General features: G+C 36.5%; 1 protein-coding gene across 1 annotated transcript in view; it reads left to right on the plus strand.

Moving 5' to 3' along the window:
• The window catches only part of LOC114196665 (N-heparan sulfate sulfotransferase 4), a 256,389-nt gene extending 243,928 nt beyond the window's left edge, over window positions 1-12,461 (plus strand). Inside the window, exons 11-14 of the mRNA XM_028087396.2 lie at window positions 4,737-4,907; window positions 5,833-5,942; window positions 9,296-9,398; window positions 12,342-12,461. Coding sequence (XP_027943197.1) covers window positions 4,737-4,907; window positions 5,833-5,942; window positions 9,296-9,398; window positions 12,342-12,461 — 504 coding nt within the window. The remainder of the gene's footprint in view (window positions 1-4,736; window positions 4,908-5,832; window positions 5,943-9,295; window positions 9,399-12,341) is intronic.
• Window positions 12,462-12,827: the final 366 nt, after the last annotated feature.

Below are 12,827 nucleotides of genomic sequence, written 5' to 3' on the forward strand. Positions count from 1 at the left end.
TGCAATAGAAGGCTATAGATGGAAATCTTTTCTGAAAACTAATTTGGCAATAATTATCAAAATAGTTTTGCAAGGGTCCTATTGTGCGATGGATCCTCTTCTGGAATCAATCATAAAGAAACTTCAAAGGGATGGACAAATATTTATGCCTTTATATACCCCAGTACTAGTCAAACAATGTGGGTTAGAAGGAGAGTCGGGGAGAGGGAAAAGTATATGCGGTCCCCTGGGTGCAAGGAACCTTAGCACGTTTAAAGAACTAAGAAAACTTCCATGTGGCTAGAGAGCAAAACCTGAGGTGGAGACCTGTGGGAGATGATGAGTCTGAGACGTACACAGGGGACAGAACTCAGGAAAGGGAACCATGTGGCTACCATTCTTCAAGCAACTGAAAACCTTTGAAGAGTTAAGCCAGTATGTGACTACCAGATTTCCTTTTAGAGGCTGCTAAGAAATAAAGGCAGCATTGACAGTGAGAGTAAGTACAGACTGAGTGAAGTATAAAGTATCAAGAGACATGTAGGGATTAAAACGAACAGAACCTCGTGAGGAAACACTGTCAAGGATGAACCAAATTTCTGATGTGGACAACTGGATGATGAGTATATATTCCCATAAAAATAGAAGCACTTGAAGAAGGAAACAGGACTGGTTGGGGGGAGGGGTGCTAAAGATGTGGCACAAATGGTGAGCATGATGTACGGAATCACTGTCGTACGGAGACGAACAGTAGAGTCAGAAGGCACTCCGGGGAGAGGTCGGAGCTGGAGACAGAAATTTGTGAATCAGAGGCAAAAAGCCACAAACATGGGGAACTGCCTAAGGAGAGTGTTTAGAGAAGCAAAGTATAGAGAACAATGAGGCAGCCAGGGAGACAAGAGAACACGGTCAGAGGAGTAGAAGAAATTCCAGGAGTGTGATGACACTGAATACAAGGGGACTGAGTACTACCAAATGGAGGAGGTGGCTGCTAAGAAATTAGACAATTGGACAAACAAGGCCTGAATTATTTTCACTGAGCTGAAAGATATTGAGAGAAGTGGAGCCTTTAGTGACACAATGAAAAGAGCAAAACCAGATGGATTTGGTGGAGGAGAAACTAAGTGGGAAGAAGAAATAAAAATGCGAGATTTCAAAGGGGAAAAACAAGACACAGACTTATTACAGAGAAGTTAAGTTGGGTTCAAGGAAACTGTGCCCTATGGTGGTAGTGATCTGAATCATGAGACGTTTCCAAAAAAGGAGAGATGTTTAAGGCCCAGGAGAGAAACCTGAGTTATCAGTCCTGTGAGGATCCTGAGGGGCTAGGAAGAGATGACTATAGGGAATTAGCTTAGATGGGAGGGAAGCATCCATTTCCAGACTTCACTTGTCTTGTGCAGGGAGCCTCCTGGCAAGCTGCTGGAGTCTATGGGTTCCATTTCAGAAACACGTTTGAAAAGCATAAAACTACATAGAATTACAAAGAAACAACTTTTTAAAAATGTAATTATTAACGTAATTTTTAATTCAGTAAAAAATTTTTATTTACTTAGGAATTAAATGGCCAGATCTAATGGCAGGACCAATACCGCTGTAATGTTGAAGTAGGAATGAGCATGAACGGCATTTTGATATATCTGAAACACCTGTGTTGTGATACAAAAATAGCTGATTTTTATTGGTATAATAAATGCAAAATTTCATTTAAAAGTTACCAAAAATAAAAAGACTATTTTGTTGTTGTTGTTCAGAGCCAAGTTCATAGACCCTCTGAATTATATCAGTAGGGCTCTGGTTAAGAATCCTTCCATTAAAACTTAATTGGAAGGTCTGAGATAGAGAAATTGAAGTGATTCCAGTGGTCTCTCCTTCCTTTGGAAAGTTGAGAATGAGTTAATCTGATGAAAAAGAGGGGGATAATTTGGGTAATGGCAGTTTGAGCAGAGAAAAAAGGCAGTGTGAAATCTTTGTACAGGGGTAAGATAAAGTTGACCACAAAAATGTAAAATCGCCTACAGCAGTGAAAGCCTAATTAAAGGTGATCTTGAATTTGTGGTGGTAATAATGTGCATGTACTAAAATCCCATGATATGAGTGCATTTGTGTATGTGTATGTTTAATGCACATATAAATTAATGCCCCAAAAAACAAGACTAAAAGGGAATGTTTAAAAGCATACGAGAAATTTTTATTTTTTATTACTTCTTTATTCATTTATTTTTTACCCATTCTTTATTTTTGTATTCATCCTTTTTCTTGACTTTTTTCAATAAACATTTATGGCCAAGAACAAATAATAATGGACAGAAAAATGTGACCCTGTACATTGGGATTGCAAGAGGTCAGGGATCCTAGGAGAACACCTGGATTGGGAGTAAGATCCAAATATTATTAGAATCCATGAGTCACTGTCTCCCTCAAGATAGAAAAATGTGCCAGGGCGCCTGGGTGGCTCAGTCCGTTAAGCGGCTGCCTTTGGCTCAGGTCATGATCCTGGGGTCTTAGGGTCAAGCCCCACATCCGGCTCCCTGCTCGGCGGAGAGCCTGTTTCTCCCTCTCCATCTGCCTGCCACTCTGCCTACTTGTGCTCTCGCTCTCTCTCTCTGTCAAATAAATAAATAAAATCTTTAAAAAAAAGAGATAGAAAAATGTGCCTTTCTCACTTTATGAAAATTCATATTGCAAAGCAACATAAAGTTACTTTTTTTAAAAAAGTAACAAAAGCATTGAAATATTAAGCCTTCATTAAAAATGTTGAATATAAGTACTTGGGGCCAAATGTTGCACATTTCCTAGCAGAAACCATAGAACAAATTTATATGAATCTTTTTTCACATAGATTAAACTATTTAAATAAAAGAGAATCTGTGCCTGCTTCTTCAAGTAAATTCTTTGAACATACATGTTTGAAAGGAATTATTTTTCCTGATATTTTTATTGCCATATTGCTAAGAGTAGGGTCCCCAAACTGCTCCACATTTCAAAATAATGCAGCCTATTACTTAGCTGGGCCTGTCTATTCAGTAAATACCATAAATCCAAAGCTCAGCAGGTGTAATTCAGAAACTCCTACAAATGTCACCTGCCACTTAATTTCTATCCCACATTTTTAAAATGGGCCTCACAGAGAAGCTATAGTGCTATTTTTTCCATAAAATATGTCCCTTTGTGACTTCTGGTCATATTTTTATGCTAATCTTCTTAGTTGCAGGAATATAAAGAAAAGTTGGTGTTAAACATTTATAAATCAATGTAGGGAAGATTAAGTACAGTTCCATATTATCACTGCTTAAAATAAAAATTTTAGCATTAACATATTAATATGCACATAGTATTTTTAGATTCTTTTATTCAAGTTATGTAGTTTCTACCCATAGTATTAAATCAATGTATTATGTAGTCTCTATGTACTCAGCATAATGCATATACATATAAGAATGTCAATAAATATAAAATAATGAGAGGCCTTCAAAAGTTTTATTCCACCCATCTACCACTCACTGGTTACTGTTTACCCACTTCTTACCCCTCTTTACTTTTTTAATTTTTCTAACTCACATAGATGAACTGCTGTTACACAATTGCATCAAGTCCTAATACACTCCCATGCTCATTCTGTAGTTAATTTTCTTTATGTTAAACTTTTAGATATCTTGCAAAATCAATTCATCCATTCCCACAACTCACCCACTTTCACTCAAACTTAAGACATCAAGTTCTCTTAGTTTCTATGTTTATTTTTTGACTTATAAAAATCTCTGTTATTACATTTTAGCTCAAAATTTTCAACCACTTAAAAAGATCCTATCATCTTTCATTCAGAACTGATCACCTATTGGTCTGTCTACCAAAGCAACGTATATGACTCTAGTCAAATATCTGACTTTATTATAGTCTGTTAATCTATTGCCTCCCATAGAAAATTTTTATTTCTTTGAAAATAGAAATTACATTTTGCTTGTATCTTTCTATCTCCAGAATCTATAGCAGTTTTTTTTCTGGTAAGGAGCCTAGTGAGTGCTTATGAAATTGTATTGACTGCAAAATCTCTTATTGTATTGGGCTCTTGCCTTGTATGTAAACGCAAAGACAACTACTATTGACTATTGATGGTTTGATATGAAAGACTCAGAGATTGGTACTGAAAAGTAGTAGTGGATCAGTACTTGTAAATTAGCATGGATAGATGGAAATTCTTGGGAGAGCAAAAGGAAAGGACTTTGGGCAACACCAACGTCTTTATGACACCTAAACAAGTATTAGGAATACACATCTACTTTCTCTAGGCTCATAGCCTCTGCCACAGAGGGGTATTGGGGAAATGTCAGAACCTGTAGGAATAGCTATGATGAGACAATGAGCAGAGTAATATATGAATCTGCTCTTGCCAATCTAAATCTCTTTTCACTGGGCTTGATTTGTCTGGTCCCCGATATCTATTCACTTTTAATCAGACCCATGAAGAAAATCCTGTACTCTGTCTCTTGCCTTCTATGTAAACGCAAAGACAACCACAGGCTTATATGCATACGACTTGATATTCATGGAAGGCTTGTACTTTAAATAAGCAATATGCCATTGTCTGGCTTTTAATATATGCACTCTTTATTTTTTCATTCTAAAATTACTTTATCATTTTCATTACTTTTTGGAAATAAAAGACACACCCATGTACATACATCAAACACAAACATGCACACATACCCGTGCATGCATAAAGAACACCAATTTTACAATTGATTTTCTTGTTAAAGCACCAACGATCACATGAAGACCCAGCTGCCCTGAGGTTTAATTTCTACGAAGTTATCACAACCGGACATTGGGCCCCATCTGACCTAAAAATTTTACAAAGGAGATGCCTAGTACCTGGATGGTATGCAGTCCACATAGAAAGATGGCTGACTTACTTTGCTACTTCTCAGGTAAGGTCCTAAAATTAATTTCTTCTGTTTAATATACCTTGGCTGTATTGCACCTGACAAACAGAAAATAAGAAATAACATTGCCACAGACAGCAATTCATAATAAGACAATCATACCTAAAGAAGATATGTGGATTTTTTAATGTCAATAATAATGTTAAAATGTTAAGTGGCTGTAAAACATATTCTTGGGATCTTCTTTTGGGTAGTAGCTGGTCTCAGAGTGCTGAGTCCTCACACGGGAGACATCATGTGATCCATAAGTAGTAACTCAACTACTCAGAGAACAGCCATTTAGACAATACCTTTATGGAACACCACATGCAGATAGTCTGACATCTGTCCTCTAGGGCTCTTAGAAAGGAAGAGGTCACACATTAGACTGTCAAAGTGGAAAATGTTGTTAACAGCTCCAGGAATGTGGGATAGAACAAGAGGTAAGGATTTGAGGAAACATTCATACTGTTTATATTCTTTACTCCAGATCAGGTCATGACTAAAACCTGAGTTCTTTGTCATGGTTTATAAGGAAAATAGATGAGTAATTTTCATCTGAATGCCATTTCTAAGTCTTTGGCTCCAAGGTTAGCTCATGGGATTCCATAGGCTAGATAATTATCTGATTACATGACAGATGGAAAATTGAGTTTCTACTGAACTACTAAATCAAGAGAGTTTCTGTGTTTATTTCTGATTTACAATCAAGTTAGTTAAGGGTTATAAACAATGCCGATGGCAAACTTCAATTGTTGTTTATTTGGAAGGACATAAGAATAGTAAACATTAAAATGTATCCTAAGTAATGCATATTTTCCTCCTATTCATGCTGACCTAATTGATTAATGTCATACCAGATCAAGTGAGGCAGTTCAATCTATTTAATTTAGTTTTGTTCTTCACAAAGTGACTATTTTTGACTTTATAGTTGCTAATTATTGATGGACAGCAGCTGAGATCTGACCCAGCTACTGTGATGGATGAAGTCCAGAAGTTTCTGGGAGTTACACCTCATTATAATTATTCTGAAGCACTAACGTGAGTCTATTCTCATGCTTGATTTCATTTCCATTATTTGCCATCATAAATTATTGCTGGTAGGTGTGTATATAGCATCATTAATACTAGCTGTGAATTTATACATCATCATGCTACTCAAAAGCAGTCAAAGGAGTATCCTTATTATTCATGTAGAGTCTTCCTTTAGAATACCACAGATACTTTATTTTACATAGTGTTACCCTATAGGCATTTTATATATCACAAACTCCCTTCTTGGTGGGCTTTTTCCCAATATAAGTTTGGTTAAGTAAATTTTTTAAATGCCCATTCTGCAAAAATTGTCCTAGAAATTGAAGTTACAAAGGTGAAAAAAACTTGGGAAGACCCCAAGTAATTCACAGGTTAGAAATGAAGTGCTGATGACCATCATTAATTCTGTGAAAGTGACCAGTATTTGGGGTAGAATTGGGAAAAGGATAAATTCATACTTTACTTTGTATTTACTAAATAATGTCTAACCAAATGTAATCACATGCAATGTTCCAGTTATCTATTGTTGCATGACAGACCGTCCCCAAACCCACCAGCATATTACCACAGCCATTTTATTATGCTGATAAATTCTGGGGGCTGGGAATTCAGACAAGACACTGGGATGGCTCAAAGGCTAAGCTGAATGGGATGAGACCTCTTTGTGTGGCTTTCCGACAGTGTAGTGGCTGTGTTCTGAGAGGGAGTGATATGTTAAGGAGGTGTGATCCAACACAGCCATAGCCTTCTCTGACTTAGTCTTGCAAGTCGCACAGCATCCTTTTCACCTCACCTCATTTTATTGGTTACAACCAAGTCACTAAAGCCAATACAAATCCAGAGTGAGGGCAATGGACCGCCCCCTCTTGAAGGGGAGGGGCAAGAGCATTCTGCAGAAAAGAATATGGGAAGGGAGATATTGTTGCAATCATCTTAGAAAAATAAAACCATATACTTGGGTAACTAAAGAAGGGGGGGGAGGTAAAGAAGCAAAATAAACAATCAAAACCTCCAATGAGCCAAAACATATTTTAAAAGGGCATGTACTTGACTCTGTCACAAGGCTTGATACAAAGCCTATTAAATTTTAGACAAAATTCTAACAAGCCTGATTATATAATTTCCCAGGTCACAGCAGATTAGAAGTAGCAATTAGACAATTAGAGAGGGTAATGGAAGGACAGGAAAAGCAGTAATAAGATTGAGTTGTTCCTGATCCACTCAAACAACCGTAATGAAGTTTTTACCTACACATGGAAATAACAAGAATACAAGGCATGCCCCTGTTGATTAAGTAGACAAAGCTTCCTAGAATACGTTTTACATTAATAGTTATTGATGTTAACATGTCTTTCCCTGCCTCCCTGTGGTAGTTGAAGGAATGGTTCTATCTTGTTTACTACAAATAGTTGCTTATGGTTCAGTAAACCTGTAAAATCATACTTTTCAAGAAGAGATTACAAACAAGCACCAAATATATGGTTTTTAATATGTCTCACACCACAAAAATTAATAACTGTGGTGATGTTCAATGTAATAAAAGAAGTCGTGTGGCAACCAATTCGTTGTTGTCTCAGAGTTGTCCAATAGTTATTTGAGAAAGGCTTTGCATCTTCATTTCACAATTTCATGCCTACTAAAACAAAACCATAAAACAATGAATTCATATAACTTAGAAAAAGTAAATGCCCTCTGTTAGAGTATATAACATCAATGCAATAAATGAAATCAGGACATAATAATAATGTGGAGTCAAAGCTATGACAGCCCTATCTAAAAGAGTGACTTTCAATATGGCTCTTCTTCCTCAAGTTGTATTACGTTCTGCCTCACAACAGCTGCTGTGGAGACAGGGAGAGACTGCAGCCCATCCTGGGATCTCCACACACCTGAGAGGAAAAGAGATGCTCTCAGCGTGGGTATAAATATCTTGGCTTTGTTGCCAGAACTGTATTTTACCTTAATGCAGTTAAATATTCTCATCCTGAGGCAGAAAATGCTGTTTAGGGGCACAGTTATGCCGACTTCCCTATCTCATTTTGCAGACCATGCTGAATTGTTTTTCCTCTTGGGAAATTAATGAAAACTAGAGAAAGGACTGTGATAGGCAAGGATTAGATTGAAAAGTCCAGGTTGGAAATGACTCTGTCTTCCTTTTATCCATTTAACCAGTGATGTATTTAATTTTAATTGATAACATGTACTAGGACAACCTGGCCTGCAAGGATCAGGTCTCTAATAATAGGTTGGGCAGGGAACTGTGTGAAGAAAATTTCCCTCTCCCCCCTAAGTGAGTTCACATATGTGCAGAGGCAAATTGCAGGTGCACCGGTATTATAGGAATGGGCCCAGGGCAACAAAATATTCTGCAACTAATTAACTTTACATCCCAGTCAATTATGCTTCATCCTTCTAAAACATCTGCTGAGCAACAAAAATGCAAACCTTTTCGATGTTTTATGCATGCAGCAAGTCCCATAGCAATAAATTTAAAATTTCTCTTCTTATTTGGGTTATTCTTCCATTTTTCCTATCTTGTTAGTCCTAAACAAAAGTTCTTATATATCTGAGTTTAAATAATTAGGCCACACATCCTTTCTTTGGTAACTTTGTACAGCCATAGGAACAAAACATTAGAATTTAAGAGTATAGGGGCCTGAATTATCCCATAGGATCATTTGCTTTCAACAAAAGAAATGAAGAGTTGTCTAATTTTCCATTCACCACTTGCATGGCCTGTGCCTCATGTTGTCTGAAAAAAATATAATAAATTCTATTTTTACAATTTTAATTTCCTCTTTAAAAAGTGTAAACATTTTGAACTTGAAAAACTATAGTAATCTTCCAAATTAGAAGCTTTAATTCATGTTTATATTCACAAAAGTATACTTACATTACATTCAGTCACTTTAATATATACCATTGAATGATTTCAAAGAAATCTGTAAACATATTTTGACAGGGAAATCATATTAATAACTAAGTAAATATTTTAAAAGTCCTGTGTATATGGGTTGCAGTTTTGATGATTGGTGCTTGATCTTTTATGGATGAATAGGTAAAATATGAAATTTAAGTTAATAATTTCAATCTAAGATTGGATTAAAGATTTTCAGGTCTTTCTTCATTCAGTAGAAATATTCAAAAATATATAATAACATATAGTTTATTTAATCTCAATTAGACTTTTAAATCAATTCAATGAATATTTGTAGAACAGAACTAAATTAAATTGAGACAATGGGCATACCAAAGTGCATTTTCTTTATCCAACTGGTGAGGCTCTCTCACTTAAAATTTGGTATACAATTTATGATCATTATATTTTTATAATCATATATATGTTTGATCTTTTGTAGGTTTGATCCCCAAAAGGGCTTTTGGTGTCAACTACTGGAAGGAGGAAAGACCAAATGTCTTGGAAAGAGCAAAGGCCGAAAATATCCACCCATGGATCCAGAGGTAATATTTTCCTAATCTCTGGTAAAATTTTGCGCATACAACTCAGTGTTCAAAATAAGGGACATTGTGTTTGCTTCCTTTTCTTCTCTTTCTTTGCTATCAATGTTTTATATATTTAGAAAATAGGCTGACAGAGATCAATAATTGATAGATATTCATAGTAATTGTTTGCCGTTAGGATGCAGTTGAAACATAAATACCTACTGAACAGTAACTATTTTCCAAATGTGCAAAGTACTTAAATGAATTGTTTACTAAACAAGTAATTTTGGATAAAATACATAGACATTATTATTATATATTAAATATGCATATGCTATTCCTGTACCATGCATGGGTACTGAGGTAAGCAATGGAAAGCCAACATGTGGGTGGGGAAATTTCTCCACACCAGCTCAGACACCAGCTGGGTATCCAACAATTCAACTCAGTTCTGACAATATCTACCCTGAGATAGCATTAGATCCCACAGTTAAGGGCTCAGTTCTGTAAGATGGTCTCTTCCCACCCCCAACTTCAGACGCCAGTTACAAGCTCAGGTTGTCACCTGTGCTCTTGACCAACCAACAAGCTATAGATTGAAAGTTCCAACAACCTTCTCCCTGGATTCAGTTCATTTGCTACAGCGACTCACAGAACTCACAGAAACATTACTTACTAGATCGCATGCTAATCATAAAGGGATATATCTCAGGAACAGCCAGATGGAAGGGATGCATAGGGCAATAGATTGAAAGTTCCAACAACCTTCTCCCTGAGTTCAGTTCATTTGCTACAGCAACTCACAGAACTCACAGAAACATTACTTACTAGATCATATGTTAATCATAAAGGGATATTAACTCAGAACAGCCAGATGGAAGGGATGCATAGGACAAGTTACGGGAAAAGCCCTCTATGAGTGAGTCACTCTCCCCCAATCTCTTCATGTTCACCAACAGGGAAGTTCTCTACACCCAGTCCTTTTTGGGTTTTTATTGGAGGTTTCATTACAGAGACATAATTGATTAAATCTTTGGTAAATGGCAACTGATTCAATACCTAGCCCCTCTTTCCTCTGAGGTCAGTGGGGTGGGACTTAAAGTTCCAACCTTCTAATCACATGGTGGTTGGTTCCCCTAACAACCAGCCCCCATCCAGGTGGGTTCCAGAAGCCAGTTAAATAACATAACAAAAGATACCTTTTAACTCTTTCATTCAGGAAATTCCAAGGATTTTAGGAGCTTTGCGCCAGAAAAGGAGCAAAAACCAGATATATTTTATATCATAAATCACAATATCACAAAGAGGATACAGGATAAAACAGTTTTGAACCCAGATTTTTTATAGGAGAGTAAATTAGTTATTGTCATTGATTTATAATAAGATACATAAAACAATGACAAACTACAAAAGCAGGAAAAGAAATCCTTAATAAAAGTGATGGTATGGGGCACCTGGGTGGCTCAGTCAGTTAAGCACCTGCCATCGGCTCAGGTCATGATCCCAGGGTCCTGGGATGGAGCCCCACATCGGGCTCCCTGCTCAGCGGGGAGTCTGCTTTTCCCTCTCCCACTCCCCCTGCTTGTTTTCCCTCTCTCACTGTCTCTCTCTCTCTGTCAAATAAATAAAATCTTAAAAAAAAAAGTGATGGTATGTGGAGGTAGACTAAGGTTGGGAAACCAGTTAGCCATCAGCTGAGCCAGATATAATGAGTATCTCTCCCAAGGCAAGGTGGGCAAAGGGAGGATGGAAGTGATTCAGGTGTTACTATGGAAATAGAAGTACCAGAAAGTCCTTAAACTGTACCTTTGAACTCAATAATTTCAAAAGAATTTCAGAAATCACTTTAATCTGCCAGGAAATCAGTGTAATGTTCTCACTACTTCTACAAACATCTTATCCAGAATTTGAAGTGTTTACAATCTGGTTTAAGGGAAGAAATGTAATGAAATATCCGGGTGGATGGTACAAAATGAAATGTAGTTGTCTTAAGTCCATTTCCACAGTATGCACAAAAGTTGCCAAGGGAGTTTTATGAAGAACAAGACTCATTTGTGTTAAAATATTGGAAAAGGCTTAAGTGAGATGGTATAACTTTAACGAGACTGAAAACTGTTTGGGCCATTTCTCCTATACTTCCACAAGGAAAATTGTTCATCTGTACTATTTTATCAGGGACACAAAACAATGTTCATCGGGTTATAATATGAGGTAAGTGACATCCAGAGACAAAACCCAATTATAAATTTTCTGGTTTCCCAGAAATACAAGAAAACCTAAAGACTACTGATATAGTTGAGCATTCTTTTTTTATCCATTCATCTAATAAGGGCCAATCATTCCAGTTTGACTAGGAATTTAAGAATCACAAGAAAATTCATTATAATGATTTTTATAATGAGATCTTATACTATTTTTGAAGTAAAAACTCTTGCTTTAAAAGCATCAATTTTTGTCCTGAACAAACATAGAAAATATTTTTGCAAAGTTGTTATTTCTTTAATCATAAATTTCAGCTCTTATGGTTATTTATGTTCACTTTTTATGCTACGGCACAATTTTACACAAAGTGACCAACTTTAAAGGAAATGTCTGTGTTTTTTCTAGCTCACTTTTGTAGATTTGGTACCACTTCAGGCCCCTACCTCATTCTTCTGTGGTGTCATTACCTCTCATCAACTTTTCTCCCTGCATAGACTTGACCAATACTGCAATAAATAAGTGCCTCAACGGTATATAAGCCAGAAAAGATATACCTGGACCTATTTTTATTTTATAGCTACAGTTCTGCCAAACTTTTTTAAAAGGTAATGATGAGTGATATCTAGGGAACAATCCAAAGAAATGCATATTTTATAGACACCTATATTGTAATAGAATTTCTTAAGAAATGTAGATTGCATAATTATGTTTAATGAACTAATAACGTCCTTCAAGTTTTTTTTTCTTTTTGTTTTCTAGTCTAGAACTTTCCTCTCTAATTACTACCGTGATCATAATGTGGAACTGTCCAAACTGCTACATAGACTGGGGCAGCCTCTGCCATCCTGGCTGAGACAGGAGCTGCAGAAAGTGAGATAGCACTGGAGACAAGAACCAAGGCTTGAAGGATGCTTCCTTTTACTATTAAATAGAAAAGCAAACCCCACAACTTTTACCCCCGTACTGCACTTGTGATTGTCAACAGAGGACTGTGTGAATAAATTTCCTTCTATCTTTTTCATAAAATGAAAACTGTTATATATGCACGCATTGGCAATTACTAGCATCCATCCCTGTGTGAGCTTCTGGGAAGTAATGTGGGGTTTTGTGGCATTATCTAGTTTCCAGTATAGGGATCATAACAGAGCCCAGTTCCTCTGTTAACCACAAAGTTTCAGAAATTCTACATAAAACCAAGAATCCTAATTATATGCGAGTGACAAATGAGAATCTTGAGGAAAATAT

This window comes from Eumetopias jubatus, unplaced genomic scaffold (genome assembly GCF_037043125.1).
Source record: "Eumetopias jubatus isolate StellerSeaLion01/CBP00866 unplaced genomic scaffold, mEumJub1_p1.0 scaffold_2, whole genome shotgun sequence".
Lineage (NCBI taxonomy): Eukaryota > Metazoa > Chordata > Mammalia > Carnivora > Otariidae > Eumetopias > Eumetopias jubatus.